The 21,420-nt window shown below is 44.2% G+C and overlaps 1 protein-coding gene across 9 annotated transcripts in view; it reads right to left on the reverse strand.

Annotated features, from left to right (window-relative positions):
• Positions 1 to 21,420, reverse strand: part of GLT1D1 (glycosyltransferase 1 domain containing 1) — a 158,774-nt gene that overhangs the window by 126,118 nt on the left and 11,236 nt on the right. For 8 of the 9 annotated variants that reach the window (XM_074402031.1, XM_074402028.1, XM_003937097.4 and 5 more), the window contains exons 2-3: positions 12,412 to 12,560; positions 528 to 633 (exon numbers count right to left, since the gene is read on the reverse strand). In XM_074402031.1, coding sequence (XP_074258132.1) covers positions 528 to 633; positions 12,412 to 12,560 — 255 coding nt within the window. Of the gene's footprint in view, positions 1 to 527; positions 634 to 12,411; positions 12,561 to 21,420 lie in introns of those variants that run through there. The other variant, XM_074402032.1, reaches the window with a different exon arrangement.

Consider the following 21,420-nt stretch of genomic DNA (forward strand, 5'->3'; position numbering starts at 1 on the left):
AGCTACATAGATAAGAGCCATGCCAAACACAGTCGACTTGGGCAAACCTGACGCAAACTAGATCCTAACTTGTGTGCCGATAAGGCTGGAGTTTGCCTGTGTTTCGTGTTTTCCACATTCAGATCACCCCTTTTCTGAGAAGAGGGCTTGCACTATCACCCAGGCTGGAGTGCAGCCATAGCACCCTACAGTCTTGGACTCCTGGGCTCAAGTGATCCTCTCGCTTCAGCCTCCCAAGTACCTAGGAACACAGGCGTGTCTCACTGTGCCCGGCTCCAAGCAGAGCCTTCTAAAGAGGCTTCTCTAATATCAACTGTAGTTAAAGACTTAAGTGCAATAACCTGTTAGCAATGACTAGTGGTTGCAAAATAAAAATGTCGCAAATGAAAGAAAAGGTTACATGAAATGGATTTTAAGTGGTAAAATGTAAACCTTCCCGACAGTGGATTCCCTTGGTCTTTTGGTTTCAATTAATTCCATCCACATAGTTTAAGTGTTTCACACGGGTGAGATTCTCACAGTATTACCTGGCTTCCTCGAGAACTCTTCTCATCACTGTGTTTTTTTCTTTCTGGTTGGCATCTTCATTTACATCAGTTCCACCAAAGATGATTCCAAAAGGGATTCGGTGGCCTGCAAAGCGATGACAGTCACAAAGCAGAATTTAGCCCCAGCAACAGCCTTCACCAACCATTCCCAAGCAAGAATCTGAAACGCCGATGTTCCAGGATCACAGGAGCCGTGTTCTGCTGTGTTTAGCTGCATCCGCCTCTCCTGAAGAGCAGAAATGGGTATCACGACAATAAACGCAGCACCATGAGCAATCAGGGGAGGCCCCACCGCTGTTGTCAGGGCTATCCTTCAATGGATTCATCCTAAACTTTAGCAGATAAAAAATTTTGTTAGCCATCATCTATCAAAGCCAAGCTGATCATTCCCAGGAAATGGGCTAACCTGGAATCATTAAAATTCATGACAAAAAAAAGCGCTCTCCAAATGAGTCCTGTTGTTCATCACCACCGGCAGGCACCATGCTAGCTTGGGACGAAAACAGGGGAGAAAGAGGCACCGCCTTGAGGATATCCTAGAACTGTTCCGTGCAGCAGGGGTGATGAATTATGAAAGGCACAGCTAGGAGGAACGCCAAAATAACGCAAGGTGCTGAGGGCGTCAAGTGGGAAGGAATTGGCAAAGGGAGTATGTGTTTTCCAAGGGACGGGCCCCTGTGCGGATGGGAGGCAGCAGGTGAGTCCATGCCCTGCCTCCTTGATGAACATTTCATGAGCACAGATGGGCAGGGCAGGGCATTAAGCCTGTCCATCTCAGGCTGAATGATGTACTCATCAAAAGTGACTCCCTGAAAGGACTCCCAAGGTCAACTAAAAATGTCAAGACTATGGCCAATAAATCACCCGGTAGACCAGAGCTAACTGGAGTTCACCCAGTTGGATTTCTCAAACAAGCTGTTTCTATCAAGATAGTTAAAGGAGAAGAAACTGATTTTTCCTTTTATAGGGCTTTGAAATTTTTTTTGTCATGTAAATGAGCAGATCCTGTCTTCTTTTTTTCTATCTAGGTCACCTGCACCCTAGAATTCCACTGCTATAAATTCAGGCTCCAGATATTGAGCCCAAGAATAATATATACGGCTCCAGCAAGGCTAAAAGTAGCACAGTTTGAGAAGTAGCCTGTAGGTTGTGTGGACTGGTGAAGACCAACTCTTATTTTTGGAGCTGTGTGTGTGTGTACTCAGAAAGACAGGCCAAAAAAAGTGCATCTTGGTGAACAAATGATTCTTGCACAAAACCAAAAACCATAAGCACACATTTCTTTATGCACAGAACATCTGTGACAGTACACAGAATAGTAACTGTTGTAACCTCTGGAGAAGGGACCTGGAAGGCTCCAGATCTGCAATAGGCTGGGCACAGAGGCTCACACCTGTAATCCTAGCACTTTGGGAGGCCAAGGCGGGCAGATCATCTGAGGCCAGGGGTTTGAGACCAGCCTGGGCAACATAGCGCAGTTCTGTCTCTATTTTTGTAAAAATACAAAAATTAGCCAGGTGTGGTGGTACAGATCTGTAATCCCACGAATCAGAAGGTTGAGGCATGAGAATCACTTGAACCCAGAAGGCGGAGGTTACAGTGAGTCAAGATAACACCACTGCACTCCAGCCTGGGCAATAGAGCGAGACTCTGTCTCAAAAAACAAACAACAACAGAACAGAACAAAAAGATGTGGCATGGGAGTGAGACTTACTTTTCACTCTGTAACACTTTATATTGTTGGAATTTCTTACTATAGACCTGTAAGAACTTTTCCAAAAACACTGAGAGACGTAGAAATGCCCATCCAGCAGAGATGGTTCACCACGGGTGGTGGATCTAGGCTTTGGGTGATGTTGGGACAGAATGAAAATTTTTCTCATATGGGAAGGACATGAATCTGTGGAAGGGAGAATAATTGCTCCCAGTGATGTCCACATCCTAATTCCCAAGACCCATGAGGCTGTGACAGGGAAGGGCATTTTGGCAGACTATCCAGACAGGCTCAACATAACCACAGGGGTTGTTAACAAGTGAAAGAGGGAGGCCAGGTACAGTGGCGCACACCAGTAATCCTAGCACTTTGGGAGGCCGAGGCGAGCGGATCACCTGAGGTCAGGAGTTCAAGACCAGCCTGGCCAACAGGGAGAAACCTCATCTCTCCTAAAAATACAAAAATTAGCCAGGCATGGTGGGAGGCACCTGCAATCCCAGCTACTCTGGAGGCTGAGACAGGAGAATTGCTTCAACCCGGGAGGCGGAGGTTGCAGTGAGCCAAGATCGCACCACTGCACTTCAGCCTGGGGGCAAGAGCGAGACTCCATCTCAAAATAAAAAGAAAGAAACAAGTGAAAGAAGGAGGCCAGAGAGTCAAGTTCAGAGTGAGGAAGAACCCACCAGCCCGATGGCTCTGGAGATGGAGGAGGGCCATGAGCCAAGACATGTGGGTGCCCCTCAAGGCTGGAAAAGACAAGAAACCAGATTCTCCCCAAGAGCATCCACAAAGGAGCGCAGCTGCGGAGACCTTAAGTTCAGCCTGGGAGACCCACTTCAGCTTTCCAACCTCCAGATTCAGCTCCCTGGTCATGGCCTCAGGGGTCCGGGAAATTAGGATGCAGACATCTCTGGGAGCAATTATTCTCCAGAACCGGAGGTCAGGTGAGGAATTTGTGCTGCCTGAAGCCACTGGGTTTGCAGTAAATTATTACAGCAACAGTGGGAACTAATACACTCTAATGCCACAAAAGGACTATTAGAACATTTTCAAGCTGCTGATAAAGACGTACCCAATTGGTATGGCAATTGGATATGTCTGGGCAATTTACAAAAGAAAGAGGTTTAATAGACTTACAGTTCCACATGGCTAGAGAGGCTTCCCAATCATGGCGGAAGGTGAAAGGCATGTCTCACATGGTGGCAGACAAGCAAGAGAGCTTGGGCAGGGAAACAACCCTTTATAAAACCATCAGATCACGTGAGATGTAATCACTATCAGGACAATAGCACAGGAAAGGTCCACCCCATGATTCAATGACTTCCCACCAGGTTCCTCCCACAGCACATGGGAATTGGAACTATAATTCAAGATGGGATTTGGGTGGGGCCACAGCCAAACCATATCTGGAACGTTCGTTCCCCCAATAAAAACTGCTACGGAAGGAGGCTAAGGAAAATAATAGGAAAGTCTTTTTCAGTGAAATTGTCAAAGACAGAAAAATGGACACCCAAAAGATACACACTATCAATGGTGTGAGCATATTTAGTATTTAAGACGACAGCTCTTTCTTACTCAACAGCCCAGCAGCAATAACCATATTGTCAAAGCTAATTTGACCTAATTTGGAGAAATCACAGGACTTTCGCTCCAGACAGCCCCAGGTTAGAATCCTGGTTCTCCACCTACAAGAGGCATGATTTTGTGCAAGTAACTCAGTTTCTCTGACCCCCACTGCTATATCATCTGTGAAATGGAGGTAATATTAATTAGCTGGCTGGTGAGACTATATATGACATTCTGATACAAGGCAGACCTCATGAGAGCTAGTTTCACCATGTTTTATACTAAAGAAGTTGTAAATACATGTATCCAGAAATTAGTACTTAGAAGAAGGGAATATGGGATATTTCAGTTAGTTTTCTATTTTTTCAATGCTCATTCTATTGTTAAGAAAATAAAGTTTCAAATAAGTAGCATGTTAGCCTTAATGGCAAAAGATTATTATAAGGCTGGGTGCAGTGGCTCATGCCTGTAATCCCAGCACTTTGGGAGGCTGAGGTGGGCGGATCACTTGAGGTCAGGAGTTCAAGACCAGCTTGGCCAACATGCTGAAACCCCGTCTCTACTAAAAATACCAAAATTAGCTGGGAATGGTGGTGCAGACCTGTAATCCCGGCCACCTGGGAGGCTGTGGTAGGAGAATTGCTTGAAACTGGAAGGCAGAAGTTGCAGTGAGCCAAGATGGTGCCACTGCACTCTGGCCTGGGTGACAGAGTAACACTCTGTCTCAAAAAAAAAAAAAAAAAGGCTATTATAAATTCACCCATGATTGCAACTGAAAAAATCTAGTACTCTGCTATAGCATGATGTAGAGAAAATATTTTTGCAAACTCTTTTTATTATTGTGTATATATACGGTGTACAACATGATGTTTTAAATTACGACTACATTGTGGAATGGCTAAATCAAGCTAATTAGGCCAAGCGCAGTGGCTCACGCCTGTAATCTCAGCACTTTGAGAGGCCAAGATGTGGGGATTGCTTCAGCCAGGAGTTTGAGACCAGCCTGGGAAACACAGCAAGATTCCATTTCTTAAAAAAAAAATTAAAAAAAAATAAAAATTAAAAAAAAAATCAAGCTAATTAACATGTGTATTACCTCACATATTTATTATTTATCTGTGATGAGAACACTTAAAACCTACTACTCTCTTGCAATTTTTAAATTTAATTTTTAATTTTTATTTTTTGAGACAGAGTCTCACTTGGTCACCCAGGCTGGAGTGTAGTGGTGCTATCTTGGCTCACTGCAGCCTCAGCGTCCTGGGTTCAAGGCGCTACTCCTGCCTCAGCCTCCCAAGCAGCTGAGATTACAGGCACCACCACCATGATCAACTAGTGTTTGTATTTTTAATGGAGACAGCATTTCACCATGTTGGCCAGGCTGGTCTCAAACTCATGACCTCAAGTGATCTGCCTGCCTCAGCCTTCCAAAGTGCTGGGATTACAGGTGTGAGCCACCACGCCTGGCCCCTCTCTTAGCATTTTCAAGTATACAATACATTATTATTTACTTCCATCACCACGCTGTGCAGCAGATCTTGAATGTTTTCCTCCTAACTGAAATTTTGTACTTTTTGACCAATCCTGAGCACCTGGTAGCCATCCTACTAACTAACCTCTGCCTCTTATGTATTTGACTTTTTTTTTTTTTTTTTTTGAGACGGAGTTTCACTCTTGTTACCCAGGCTGGAGTGCAATGGCGCGACCTCGGCTCACCGCAACCTCCGCCTCCTGGGTTCAGGCAATTCTCCTGCCTCAGCCTCCTGAGTAGCTGGGATTACAGGCACGAGCCACCATGCCCAGCTAATTTTTTTTGGTATTTTTAGTAGAGACAGGGTTTCACCATGTCGACCAGGATGGTCTCGAACTCTCGACCTCGTGATCCACCCGCCTCGGCCTCCCAAAGTGCTGGGATTACAGGCTTGAGCCACCGCACCCGGCCGTATTTGACTTTTGAGATTTCACATGCAAGTGAGGTCCACGTGGTATTTGCATTTCTGTGCCTGGATTATTGTATTTTGCATTATGTTCTCCAGGCTCATTCATGTTGTTAGAAATGGCAGAATATCCTTCCTTTTCCATTACATACATATACATCACACTTTCTGTATCCATTTATCATCAGTGGACACAGGTTGATTCCAGTCCTGGCTATTTTGAATAGTGCTGCGGTGAACACGGGGTTGCAGACATCTCTTTCACACACTCATTTCATTTCCTTTGCACATATACCCAGAAGTGGGATGGCTGGATCCTATGGTACTTCTGTTTTTCACTTTTCAAGCATATATCCGCCAGCTCTTATTCACTTTTCAAAACCCTGCTCAGCCATCCTCTCAGTTCTGAAGTCTTCTCCAGGTCTCTCGGAAGTAAACCCTTTCCCTTCTATGTCATACCATGTATCACAAGGTCTTGGGTTTTATTTGTAGACTGGAAGATTCTCTTATTTATGTCTGTACCCCTTGCTCTAATATCATGGCTATTCAAAGTTAGGTCCTCAAACAGCATTTGCTGAAATGCACTGTGGATAAAGAGTGCTACATAGCTATTTTCCAAGGGGGTTGACTCAGAGCCACCCAGTAACCCGTCTTATCCATAAATCAGTGCTTGTGCTAGACTTTTGTCTCTCCCAACTTTGTCAGCTGAGATAAACAGAAAATTATAGTTTCCTAAACGTGGCTTCTTAATCAGCCACCCGACCCTATCTGCTTCCTCATTGGGTTCAACTCTAAAGCATATTCTTAAAAAGAAACAGAAGAGCTTCATTACCATCCTCCTGGCCACCATCAAATTAACTCGTAAGTTTTTCCTTGGGTGCCATTTAGGGAATATAGGCAAGAGCCCAGAAAGCATACTACCTGTGAACAGGTTCTGCTCCGTCTAAGTGAAGGACATCTGTAAAGTTCTGTTCTTATACATTTGAAATGATGGATTGGTATGTATGTCAAAAATATTTTACAGACATGCCCAAGAAACAGAAATAAATACCATGTGTTACTTTGACATTCATATAATAATTGGTCCATAACTGAAAGAATGTAAGTTGACATCGTTCTTTAAAACATTTTCAGGCTAGCTGCAGTGGCTCACACCTGTAATCCAGGCACTTCGGGAGGCCAAGGCATGTGGATCACCTGAAGTCAGGGGTTTGAGACCAACCTGGCCAACATGGTAAAACCCCATCTCTATTAAAATATAAAAATTAGCTGGGCATGGTGGCGCATGCCTGCAATTCCAGCTACTCAGGAGGCTGAGGCAGGAGAACTGCTTGAATCCAGGAAGCAGAGGTTGTGGTGCGCCAAGATCGAGCCATTGCACTCCAGCTTCGGTGGTAAGAGCCAGATTCCATCTCAATAAAACAAAAAATTTGCATTATACCCGCAATATATCTGTAATGTGTATTAATGTTGATAATGTGCTATTTTCCATTATTTGCATATACTACTTAGCTATTTTATTTATTTGTTCAACAAATACTGATTTTAAACAGAAAAGCAAATTTCCATTTGTCCAAGCTGTTAATGTTTTACTCAGCAATATTTAATATACACAGTTACATAAATGTGACTAGTTTTTACTGACAATATGTATCAAAAGCTTTAAAAGTGCATATACCCTTTGATCCTGCAAGGTAATTTCTGGAAAATCCTAAAGAAAGTGGGCTCCAAAGGTTGATGCAGAAGCCTGTTCATCACATTGTTTATAACTGAGGGGAAAAATGGAATAAAACATGACCATTCATAACTATGCTGCAGAAGAACATTCAATGACAGAGGAAATATATACAATCTATTTCTAACATGTTGCAAAGTAGGTTACTAAATTATAAGTATAATATGATTGCAATTTTGAAAATATACACACAAACTACAGAGCAAGAGTCAGATACAGCAACATCTCTTCATTCAAAGCATTTATCAAAGTGCTTAGCACATACTAAATACTCCATAAAGAATTTTTAAATATCTTATATATAATAAATATATATAGATATAAATATACATAATTAAATATATTAAATATATGTGTTTTAATATATAGATAATTTTTTTTTTCGATATGGATTTTCACTCTGCTGCCCACGCTGAAGTGCAGGGGCATGAACTCAACTCACTTCAACCTTTACCTCCCAAGTTCAAGCGATTCTCCTGCCTCAGCCTCCCAAGTAGCCGGGATTACAGGCACCCACCACCACATCCAGCTATTTTTTTTTTTTTTGTATTTTCAGTAGAGATGGGGACTTCACCACATTGGCCAGGCTGGTCTCCAACTCTTGACCTCAAGTGATCTGCCTGCCTTGGCCTCCAAAGTGCTGGGATTAGAGGTCTGAGGCACCATGCCCGGCCTACAGCTATTTTTAAAAAGAAGTTGCATGCTTATATTGTAAAAGTATATCTTTTTTGCAAAGTCAATTTTGAATAAAAAACAAAAACACACACGCAAACAGTGGTCATCTCTGGGTGGCGAACTTGCAGCTGCCATATTATCTTCTTTGTATTTTTACCTAGTTTCCAAGTCACCTCCGTAAGTAATTTAATACTATGCAACCATAAAAAACAATGAGTTAGTATCCTTTCTAGGGACATGGATGAATCTAGAAACCATCATTCTCAGCAAAGTGACACAGGCACAGAAAATCAAACGCCGCATGTTCTCACTCATAGGTTGGTGTTGAGCAATGAGAACAAATGGGCACAGGGAGGGGAGCATCACACACTGGGGTCTGTTGAGGGGGGCTGGGGAGGGACAGTGGGGGGTAGGGAGGTTGGGGAGGGATAGCATGGGGAGAAATGCCAGATATAGGTGACGGGGGATGGAGGCAGCAAACCACCTTGCCATGTAAGTATCTATAAAACAACCCTGCAAGATCTGCATTTGTACCCCAAAACCTAAAATGCAATTTTAAAAAATGCCACAGGGAATATACATGATGGCACTTAAATTTATTGTTGTCATTCCTACATCATAAATTTTGGATTCTTTTGTTTAAAAATAAAAATAAAAAAATAAAAATAATACTATCTGAAAAAAAGTAATTAACGTCAATAACTGCTATATATTTTAAATTACAGTTTAATCAATAGAAGGCTGTCTAAGAAATGCATAGTGTATGCACAGAATGAACTATCACACAGCCAGTTAGCCACAGGGTAGGGCGACTCGCCGCCTGCCACTGGTGCAGAGAAAGTCCCCAACACCTTGCTACGTGAAGAGCTCACGGTGCACAGGCAGCTCTTCCTACAGACAACGGTGCTAATGCTTTTTACACATTATGCTACACAGAGATTTAACCTACAAAAACATGACCCTGAGGAATAAACACTGTTTAACTTCCACATGGACAACAATCAGGAACGAACGAGCCAAAGTTTAACCACACGTACTCAGAGGAGCATGGCTTCAGTTCTCAGTGTCTGCGAGACTGAGCAATGCAATTGATTTCTCCCCTGGGAACAGGGTGGTTTTGCAGAGGAATCCTCTCCACCTTCAACTCTTAGGAGAAGCAAACCTAACTTCAGATGACTTGTGCTTATTTGCAGCAGAGATCAAGCATGGTAAATTGAGAACTCTAAGTGAAGGAAAGAGAAACAAAAACCCAGCAACCTGACGAGGGAAGAAATAGGTTCTTGCCCATCTGTTAGTAGAATATGAACTGGAATAACCCTTCCATACAGTAATTTGTCAGTGTCAATCAAAACAAAAATTACACAGCCCTTTGGCCTACAGGTTTTCCCAGGAATTTATATTTCCAACATCCTCATACAGTGGAGTAAAGAAATATAATCGAAAATACTCCAGCTTTCCTTGAAATAGCAAAAAAAAAAAAAAAAAAAAAAAAAAGCAAGAGAGAGACTTTTAATAAGTCCGGTGCATTCTCACAGTGGCATACATCACAACCAATTAAAAAAATATGATAGACATGGCTTTGTGGATTTGGAAAAGTAGCTAAGTTAGGAGTTAAATATACAGATCTAATCCCATTTGTGGGAATAAAATGTTCCCCGTATGTGCATAAAACACTTTAAAAGAAACAATAGGGGCCACACACAGCGGCTCATGACTGTAATCCCAGCACTTTGGGAGGCCAAGGCAGGCAGATCACCTTAAGTCAGGAATTTGAGACCAGCCTGGCCAACATGGTGAAAGCCTGTTTCTACTAAAAATATATGCCCAGCTGGGCATGGTGGCATACACCTGTAATCCCAGCTATTCCTGGTATTCTGGAGGCTGAGGCACGAGAATCACTTGAACCTGCTAGGTGGAGGTTGCAGTGAGCCCAGATCATGCCACTGCACTCTAGCCTGGACCACAGATTAAGACTCTGTATCAAAAAAAAGAAAAAAGAAAAGAAAAAAAAAGAAGAAGAAAGAAAATAAAAAACAGATATCACTTTACAGAAAACAACACAACTTTTGCGGGGTGGGGTGGAAGGAGGGAGAGCATCAGGAAGACTAGCTAATGGATTCTGGGCTTAATATCCAGGTGATGGCATGATCTGTGCAGCAAACTACCACAGCACACGTTTACCTGTGTAACAAACCCGGACAGGTACTGCTGAACTTAAAAGTCAAAGAAGAAAAGAAAAGAAAGCGACATAACTCACAGTCAACAGAATCACTAAACTCAGGGCCGAGGCCCCGTGATTGCATAAAAGAGCTGCAACAGTCAGTGACAACCTTTCAGAGCTTCCTGCTGAGCTGTCAGGGTCCACCTTGGGTACTGAGGTCTCCCACCAATGGCCTTGTGAGTGCACCATCACAGATGCACATCTGCAAGCCCCAGTCAAACCACCAGATGAGACTGTAGCCTCATGGCAAACCCTGAGACAGACCGCCCAGCTAAGCTGCTTTTGAATGCCCACAGGAACTATTAGATAACAAATGTACTGCTATAAGCAACAAAGTTTGGGGGGTGATTTGTTACGTAATAATAGATAACCAATACAGTATATATATGTATATTTATATATACTGTGGGTTGCCTCTGGAAATTAGAAATAATACAGTGAGGATAAGAAGCGGAAGACAGGCTTGCTTTTCACACTATACCACTCAGTTACATTTTACTCTACACTGGGGCAATTTTCATGGATTACCTGAGAAAATAAAGAACACATAGTAAGATGTGCCCATACATGAAGAGACTGTTCAGAGAGGGCTCAACGTCTGGAGGCACAGGAGGCAGGAAAAACAGCTGGAGCTTAAATAAGGTTTGATACAATGTAAAGAAATTTTCTAAAAAATCACCATTAACAAAAAACTAAAAATTTTAGAAGTGTGACACATTTTGCTGACCAAAATTTCATTCTGGTGTGTTGGTGACTGGAGCTAATTTTGATCTTCAAATGACATGCTATATATTCATATATTACCCTTAAAATGGTGCAGCACAAATGATACCACTACTGTGTCATTTAATTCATTTTTGAAGAAAGACACTCAGGCTGAACAGTAACAAAAATATCTGTCTTCCTTTACCTGGTGCCTCCCATCCCCTCAGTAAAATCAGATGGGTCTTCAGAGTGTTAAGAAAAATGTTCTGCAACCTGAAAATAGGGTCAGGAATACGATAAGAATAAATAAGGTGCATATGCATTTTCTTGCAGTGTTCTAAGACGCCACATTTAAAAGCGTCCTCCAAAGATTAATTTTCTGAGAGAGTATGTTGTTGTTTGACTTCATTATGTACTACTAATTGAGAGCTTGTATTCTGTGAAGTTACATTAAGTCATTTGTAGATTCATGTCAGGGAGAGATGTAAATCATCTCTGTCCAGTAGAAAAGATACTTCCAAAGCTTGGGGCCCATTGCCTTGCTGGATGTTAGCCAGGTCTGCGACTAACATACTGAATTTACCCTGATACTCTTTACCAAATTGCTGATTTAAACTCCAGTTGCTCAAATGTGCTTTAAACTGGTTTTAACATCTTAGTAGTTTCCTCATAAATTCATGGGTTGAACAATGTCTTTCATAAGTGCTCTTTTATACCTGTAAAAGAATCCTTTTGAAAAAATATATTTTGAAAGATGAAATAAGCATTGAAAAAATTCAGGGCCAGGCTTGTCTGTGATCCCAGCCCTTTGGGAGGCTGAGGAGGATGGATCACTTGAGTGTTGCCCCAGTGTAGAGTAAAGGAGATTGAAACCAGCCTGGGCAACAATGGTGAAACTCTATCTCTGCAAAAATCAAAACAAAAAGTAGGGATCATGGTGGCCTGCACTTGGGAGACTGAAGTGGGAGGATTGATCGATCCCAGGAAGTGGAGGTTGCAATGAGCTGAGATTGCATCACTGCACTCCAGCCTGGGTGACAGAGTAAGACCCTGTCTCAAAAAAACAAACAAAATTCAGATGATACTCTTAATATGGTAAAAGCAGCTTCAATACACATCCATTCTTGACTGCCATAGTTATAACATTTAAGAAATTATGCCCTAAGAAAACAAATTGAAGAGATTATTGCATGTCTCCCATTTCTGAATTGAATAAACAGGAGACATTGTTTCCCATATTATTGGACATTGCAGGCACTTCTGTTTTTCAATATTTCTGGTATTTTACTTTTAAAGAGAAAGAGGGTTACCTTGCAAAAGGCGGCCTCCCCTATAGAGATGAAGGGCCAGGGCAGCCTCGCAGTTCTCAGCCAAGATGAGGTTTGCAATCTCAGATGGGCTTTCAAAGTCAAAGGCATCTTTCAGAACGCACACATGCCCTGCAGCCTCTAGATGGGCCCTTTATCAAAAAATACAGAGAAAGGAGAGGAAGAGGGGAAAATGTTAATATGTAACAGGTTGCTGCTACAATTAAGGTTTGTTTTTTTTGTTTTTTTTGAGACAGAGTTTCACTCTTGTTGCCCAGGCTGGGGTGCATTGGTGCAGTCTTGGCTCACTACAACCTCCACCTCCTGGGTCAAAGCCATTCTCCTGCCTCAGTCTCCCGAGTAGCTGGGACTACAGGCATACACCACCACTCCTGGGTAATTTTTTGTATTTTTAATAAAGACAGGATTTCACCATGTTGGCCAGGCTGGTCTCAAATTCTTGATCTCAAGTGATCTACCTGCCTTAGCCTCCCAAAGTGCTGAGATTACAGAAATGAGACACAGTGCCCAGATGCTATGATTAAGATTTTACATTAATTCCATAAGATTAATTATTTACTGAATTGCCCTTTGTAAGCACCCTGCCTTGAAATACAAGAGAAGGCCCAGAGTCAATGACATTAACCATTCATCTGTCAGTCTCAGATACGCAGGACTGTGGCTAGGACTGAGGCCACTGGAAGGAAGGCTGATTCTGGAGGCCTTGACAGCCTTCAGCCACGGGACACCCACTGCCATTTCCAGTGGCATTTGCCACACCAGACTGCTCCTTTTCTATTTCCTTAATTCCTGTCCCTGAACTGTAGTATATAAAGATTGTTTTCAGGCCTCTGTTGCTCAGTTCTCTGAAAAGACTTCCAAAGTCAACTATTAATATAGCTTCAAAAAATACTTCCTGTTCTTTCCATTCTACGTGCTATACACACACACACAAACACACACACACACACACACACACACACAGAGTATTTATGTCTTTCAAACATTTTTCTTTCTCTCCACCTTAGTTTAAGTTTCTGGTAACATAAATACAAAATACAAACCTCATAAACAAAAAAGAAATTTTTTCAAAAGTGACAACATAAAATCAGAAGACAAATGAGACACTGGGGAAAAAACTATTTACAACTCTTACTAAAGGAAAAAAGTTCATCTGCTTAATATGTAAAGAGCATTCGTAAATCAATAAGAAAGAGGAAACGCAAACAACACAATAGGAAAATAGAGATGAAGACTGGGTGAGATGGCTCACGCCTGTAATCCCAGCACTTTGAGAGGTTGAGGCAGACAGATCACTTCAGCCCAGGAGTTTGAGACCAGCCTGGACAATACAGTGAAACCCCATCTCTCAAAAAAAAAAAAAAAAAAAAAAAGAGCTGAGCATGGTGGCACATTCCTGTAGTCCTAGCTACTTGGAAGGCTAAGATGAAATGACTGCTTGAGCCTGAGAGGCTGAGGCTGCAGTGAGCCATGATTCTGCCACTGTACTCCAGCCTGGTGATGGAGTGAGATCCTGTCTCAAGAAAAAAAGGCCAGCCTCAGTAGCTCAAGCCTATAATCCCAGCACTCCAGGAGGCCAAAGCAGGCAGATCACTTGAGGTCAAAAATTTGAGACCAGCCTGGCCAACATGGTGACACCCCGCCTCTACTAAAAATACAAAAATTAGCCGGGTGTGGGGGCGTGTGCCTGTAATCCTAGCTAGTAGAGAGGCTGAGGCACAAGAATCGCTTGAACCTGGGAGACGGAGGTTGCAGGAGCCAAGATTGTGCCATTGCACTCCAGCCTGGGCAACAGAGTGGGGCTCGATCTCAAAAAAAAAAAAAAAAAAAAAAGAGAGAAAGAAGGAAGGGAGGGAAGGAAGGGAGGGAGGGAGGAAAGGAGGGAGGGAGGGAGGGGAAAAAAGAAAAAGAGGCGGGCACAAGATTGCTGTCCATAGAAAAAGAAATACAACTGAGCTCCTGAACAAAGAAAATGATGCTAACATCGGCCATCCTTTTAACCCAGAATATCTGTAAAGATAAACAATTGACCTGGGGCTTCCTGCAATAAACACTCCTGTACATTATCTGGGAGAGAAGAAATTGGTACAACCTCTCTGGTGGGCAATGCAACTGCAGCTGGAAAACCTGAAATGCACAAACCCTGTGACCAAATCGCTCCATGTCTAGAAATTTATTCCAAAGATATACTTGGGTACGTGTGCAAAAGCACACATCCAGGAATACAAGCTGCAGCAGTGAAGCAGCAAAAAGACTAAAAAACTACCTCAACGTGCATCCACAGGGCACTAGTTATATTATGGCAGGTGCACCTAGCCACATCCTTTTGCCATCAGAAGAATGCAGTAGAACACTATGAAGCATTAGGAATGATTTTCAACATTCACTATTAATGAAAGTGAGCAAAGGGAAGATACTTTTGTGTATATACACTTGGTATGCATAGAATACCTCTAGAAGGATACATTAAAAACAGATAACAATGACTGTGTCTAAAGAGGAGAATCAGGCGGCTCCAGCTTGTAACCACAGCACTTTGGGAGGCAGCGGTGGGAGGATCACTTGAGCTCAGGAGTTCAAGACCAGCCTGGACAACATGATGAAACTCTGTGTCTACAAATAATTTAAGAAATTAGCCGGGCATGGTGGCGTGCACCTGTGGTCCCAGCTGTTTGGGAGGCTGAGGTGGGAGGACAGATGAGTCCAGGAATTCAAGGCTGCAGTGAGCCATGATCACGCCACTGCAGCCTTGATCTCAATAGACCAAGACCCTTTCTCAAAATGAGTGTGTGTGTGTGTGTGTGTGTGTGTGTGTGAGAGAGAGAGAGAGAGAGAGAGAGAGAGAGAGACAGAAAAAGAGAAAGAAATAAAGAGAAAAGAGACACACAAGCTTTTGTATTGTCAGATAGTTTTCACCACACGCACGTATTACCTTTGTAAATTGTTTGATATGTGTGTGTATGTGTGTGTGCGTGTGTGCACGTGCATACACAACAAACAGGACCAGGTTTCTTTTCTGCTTAAAACCTGCAAAGAGCTCCCCGTATCCAGTTCAACTGCCAACCGCATGAGACTGGGGCCCATTTCTATCCTGCTTAGGGAATGAATTAATGGCTGAACGTGTCTCTGGGATAAATGCCTCAGCCCAGGACACAACTCACCCTGCATGGCAGAGGCACACTCCACTCCAACCACCTTCCCACGGCAGGACCTGTGGCACATCACACTCCCTTCTCAAGTCTCCACGCGTCTGACATGGCACATCCTGCTGCCAGCTCCTTTCCGAGAACTCTCCTGACAGCCCCAGTTCCCACCACACCACAGTCTCTCAAAATCCCCCCATTTGTTTTGAGCCTGTCTCTGTCACCTCTCTGCGCTGCACTTATATGGAAGATGGAGTCACATCTTACTTGGGGCATTGATGACAAAGTCAGGACATACATGAAAAGCAAGTACACTTAAAATCACCCTTGACAATCTCTTAAACCATCCAGACGGTACTACAGAACGCAGTTCAAATCCAACCTAGCCTTTTTTTCTTTTAACTCCAGCAATGAAATAGTTACTTATTCAGCTGAACACCAGGTGAATTAACTGGTGTGCATTTAGGGGCAATATTGCACAAAATCCTGAGGAAAGCGAAGAGGAGAACAACGATGAAGATGATGAGGAGGAAATGGGGAGGTCTCAAGTCTTCAAACACTGTGATCACCAAATGACCAAGTTGCTGGCACCGTGCGAGCCACAAAGAAACACTAGGTTGGAATCCTCTGACTCACAGACTCACACTGACCCTGGGGCACACGGTGAGACTCTACATTATACTAGCGTCTGGATGGTATTTTTGTCTTTCTCCTTTGGTTTCCTTTTCAGAAAGTGTTGCAACATCACTGTGCAAATAAAGAATAACTACGGTCTTGAGACTTAAGCTGGTCTAACCTGCTGAAGTGCACCCTGTGTCTCGAGCCTACCATTTTCACGCTAATTTGATCCTGTCGTGGGTGAATAACGTCCCTTCTCGCCCCGCCAGAACTAGCACCCTTTGGAAACGCTGAAGGTAACTGACCAGCAGAACCAGGAAAGATGCCGGCAGCAGTCAAGCTATTAGCTCACTTCAGTCTAAAACATGTAAAATACATCACACAAAAGTCAGGATTCAACATGCTTCTGACCATGTCTTGAGCCTATCATGGGTGAATAATTGCTATTTTGTGTTCTTCGTAAAGCTCTAAGAAATGAGAAGTCGGAAATAAACATTGATAGATGGCTGAATTCTACTTAGAGAGTCCATTCCTGAGAGACTCATATAGAGTCGACACAGCAGAGCCAGTGGAATGCAGGCGGTTACATAGAGACTATGTAACTAGGTGCTTCCTGATTTGTTATTTTTTTTTTCTTTCTTTCTTTTTTTTATTTTGAGACAGAGTCTTGCTCTGTGGCCCAGGCTGGAGTGCAATGGTGCGATCTCGGCTCACTGTAACATCTGCCTCCTGGGTTCAAGTGATTCTCATGCCTCAACCTCCCGAGTAGCTGGGACTATAGGCATGCACCACCAGGACCGGCTAATTTTTGCATTTTTAGTAGAGATGGAATTTCACCATGCTGGCCAGGCTGGTCTCAAATACCCAACCTCAGGTGGTCCATCTGCCTCAGCCTCCCAAAGGGCTGAGACTACAGGTGTGAGCTGCCGTGCCTGGCCTATTAAGCATATTTTTAAGTGGCATTTTGATACTAACTTTGTAACCTCATAAATATTCTAAATAAGTTTTTTCATCTAAATTCTCCATGAACTAAATCGTGCCCTTGTTTCTGGTTGACTTGAAACACCTTTAAATGGAGCTATGCTTTCTCTTTCTGTCAAGTAATAATTGAACTAATAAATTCACTGAGCACCTATTACGCCCAAATAATTCTGGTTTGACTTAAAAAGGCCTTCTTGAAAACAAAAGCATCTCCCATAAATGAAGAGACTCTGAGCATTTACTTCGCAGGTCCACAAAGAGAAGAAGCTTCTGTGTGCCCCCGACTCAAGATTCACAGGCATTCTGTGGCATCCCCCGGCCAGCAGCCATCCTTTTTACCTGCGTGTACAGTAGAGTTTGGCAATTTCTCTCTCTCTCTCTCTGTGTGTGTGTGTGTGTGTGTGTGTGTGTATGCGCACGCGTGCGCGTGCGTATGTCTTGTTTGTCTGTTTGAGACAGAGTATCAATAAAATTTGCTGGAGTGCAAATTTGTTTATTTTTTGAGATAGAGTCTCTCTCTGTTACCCAGCCTGGAGTGCAGTGTCCTGTAATCCCAGCACTTTGGGAGGCCGAGGCAGGTGGATCACATGAGGTCAGGAGTTCGAGACCAGCCTGGTCAACATGGTGAAACCTTGTCCCTACTAAAAATACAAAAATTAGCCACAGATGGCGGTGCACACCTGTCATCCCAGCTATTCAGGAGGCTGAGGCAGGAGAAACGCCTGAACCCAGGAGGCAGAGGTTGCAGTGAGCCAAGATCACACCACTGCACTCCAGCCTGGGTGACGGACCAAGACTCTGTCTCAGAAAATAATAATAATAATAATAATAATAATAATAATAATAATAATAAAGAATACAGCAGACAGGAACTTTAAAAAAATGCAAAAATGCAATCACCTAACAGGCAAAGTGACTAGATCGGGAAGTGTCTTGAACTCAAATGTCAACTGGGGTCAGATGAAATGAATGAACTGGAGGTGAGGACAGTGACACCATAAGGCAGGATGAGCTCTGCACCAAACCAGAGGGGATGTCCATTTGCAGGTCCGGCCTGCACAGCCCAGTAAGATCAAGAAAGCCACCTGCAGCAGCTGAGCGCTAAAACCGTGCCTAATCCGAAGAGAAATGCGCTCAGTGTGAAAGACACACACAGCTCATTTACACACGCACATGTGTAATATATATTACTACTTATACATAAATGTATAAATTATATGTATACACATATTCATAATACATATTTCACATGTCTATTATAAATATTATAAATATTTTAAATATATAATGTATTTCTAAATAGACGAGGCTGGGTATTGTGACTCAAAACTGTAATTCCAGCACTTTAGGAGGCCAAGGCCGGTGAATGGCTTGAGCCCAGGAGTGTGAGACCACCCTGGGCAACACAAGAGAGACCCCGTCTCTACAAAAAGTACAAAAAGTCCACCGGGTGCGGTGGCTCACACCTGTAATCCCAGCACTTTGGGAGGCTGAGGTGGGTGGATCGCAAGGTCAAGAGATCCAGACCATCCTGGCCAGCATGGTGAAACCCCTTCTCTACTAAAAATACAAAAATTAGCCAGGTGTGGTGGCACACACCTGTGGCCCCAGCTACTCAGGAGGCTGAGGCAAAAGAATCACTTGAACCCAGGAAGCGGAGGTTGCAGTGAGCAGAGATTGCACTACAGTCTGGCAACAAAGCGAGACTCCATCTCAAAAAAAAAAAAAATACAAAAAGTAGCCGGGTGTGGTGGTGTACACCTGTAGTCCCAGCTACTTGGGAGGCTGAGGTGGGAGGATGGCTTTAGCCTTGGAAGCCGAGGCTGCAGTGAGTCGAGATGGTGCCCCTGCACTCCAGCCTGGGTGATGGAGCGAGATTCTGTCAAAAAAAAAAAAAATCAAAATCATGTTTGGATATGTTGAGTGAAAGAGAATATAATATTAAAGTTGATTTTATCTGTTTCTTTTTGCTGTGTTTAATGTGACTACTGGGAAATCTAAGCGGACCCACATTATGCTTCTAGGCAAGAGCGCAAGGTCAGATCCCACGGGCTCTGGCGGTCAGCACCTGGCCCATCGAGGAGCTACTCACGCTGCAAGGTCACCAGTTACCCGGAGAAGCCAGGCATTTCAACGTGTGTGAGAATCTTCCCAGTGGCATTTCTTACTCCTTCAAGGCCCACAATGCCTGTTCCTCCTCGACATCTTCAGAAGTCCCGGAGGGCCGCGCTTCCCATTTCCCTTCTCGCTAAGAACAAGTGACACGAGCCGGTGTTGCCTCCACAGTGTCTGTTCCCACATGCCACTTCCTAATACCTTGACCCTCCCTGGCACTTATCGGAGTAGGTCGGACCCCACCTCCACATCCAGGGTGCTCCTGCAGGCTCATGCCAATCAAAACATCTGGCTCCCCACCACACACCCACCCCTAGATGTTCAATTCCGGGGTCTGGGGTAGTGTTCTCAGAGACTCAACCTGGCAGGTTCTCGCTGGGCCTGACCTGGGATGCAGGAGCCCCGGGAGGGGCTGGCGAGGAGATTCTGCCAGAGTAGGAAGCGGATGCAGGAGACTGAGATGGGTAGACTCCTGTCCCTGCCCCCTGCTGGAAAACCAGCCCTGGAGGCCCTGCCTCTAGCCTTCTTATGGCAAAAGCTATGACATGCCCTTCATTGTTGAGGACAATTTGGGTTGAGTTTTCAATTCAACTGAGCTTTCAATTCAATTCAATTCCTGGGTTAGAGGAATTGAATTGAATTCCTGGTGTGGATTAGAGGCGAAGGATCTCTAACCCACACCACCATCATAGCTTAGCACCCTTATTATTAGTTTATGCACAGTCCATCGCAGTCTCTCCTTCCCTCAGTCCTTCCACTACGATAGTCCTTTGGCCTCCCGGGAACTCCAGACCACTGACCTCCACCCGCTATGACCCAGTCCCTCCGGCCTTTCTCCCAGTTCTGGTGAGATTCCATGCTCCATCATTTCTATTACTTTCCTGTCAAAGTCTTAACCACTCCCATGCCCCAGTCTTTCCGTAGCAAGCGTGAGAGCATCTGGCATGATGCCAGGCCTGGAGACGCTCCAGATCAGCTTTTTCCATGGCAGCCCCGGGTGCCGGTGCCTGCCGGGGACCCCCCGAGGCAGAGGGTAAGCCCTGGGGCTGTGAGATGGGATCCAGCGGGGCTCACTGCTGTGCTGGCACCTCTCCTGCATTTTCAGTGACCAGGTGTACCTGCTGTATGCCCAGCACCGTCAGGGCACTGAGGATTCAGTAAGGAACAAAATATGAACAAACCCCTGATTCCGGGGAGGCCAAAGGGCCAACTTTCTTTTTTTTTGGGGAGGGGGCGGGGACAGAGGTTCACTCTTGTTGCCCAGGCTGGAGTGCAATGGTGTGACCTCAGCTCACCGAAATCCGCCTCCTGGGTTCAAGTGATTCTCCTGCCTCAGCCTCCTGAGTAGCTGGGACTACAGGCACCCACCACCATGCCCGGGTAATTTTGTATTTTTAGTAGCGATGGGGTTTCTCCATGTTGTTTCAGGCTGGTCTCAAATTCTTAACCTCAGGTGATCCACCCACCTCGGCCTCCAGAAGTGCTGGGATTACAGGTGTGAGCCACCACACCCAAGGCCAACTTTCTAGAGCAGGGAAAAGGTCAATAAGTCAGAAAATTCAGCAGATTTTCTCAACCTCAGAGGCAGGTTTGTGCTCAGGAGGAAAACCAACAGCCCCAGGAAGCAGGGAAGAGTGTGTGGTGAATGGGGCTGCTGTTTGAGAAGGGTGGGCAGGGGAGGTCCCGCTAAAGAAGGTGACATTCAAATAAAACCTGAAGGTGGTTGGTATAGTGGCTCACGCCTGTAATCCCAACACTTTGGGAGGCCAAGTTGGGCGGATCACCTGATGTCAGGAGTTCGAGACCAGCTTGGCCAACACTGTAAAACCCCATCGCTACTAAAAATACAAAAATTAGCCAGCTATTGTGGTGCATGCCTGTAATTCCAGCTACTCAGGAGACTCAGGCAGGAGAATTGCTTGAACCTGGGGGGTGGAGGTTACAGTGAGCTGAGATCTTGCCACTGCACTCCAGCCTGGTCAACAGAGCGAGACTCCCTCCCAAAAGAAAATAAAAAGATTGTATATGTTTTTACTATAGAAGATACTAAGTACAGTCATCCCTGGGTATCTGGTGGGGACTGGCTCCCGGCCCCTCGTGGATAACAAAATCCAGGGATGCTTAAGTCCCAGCT

The sequence above is a fragment of the Saimiri boliviensis genome, chromosome 7 (genome assembly GCF_048565385.1).
Source record: "Saimiri boliviensis isolate mSaiBol1 chromosome 7, mSaiBol1.pri, whole genome shotgun sequence".
In the NCBI taxonomy this organism is placed as follows: Eukaryota; Metazoa; Chordata; class Mammalia; order Primates; family Cebidae; genus Saimiri; species Saimiri boliviensis.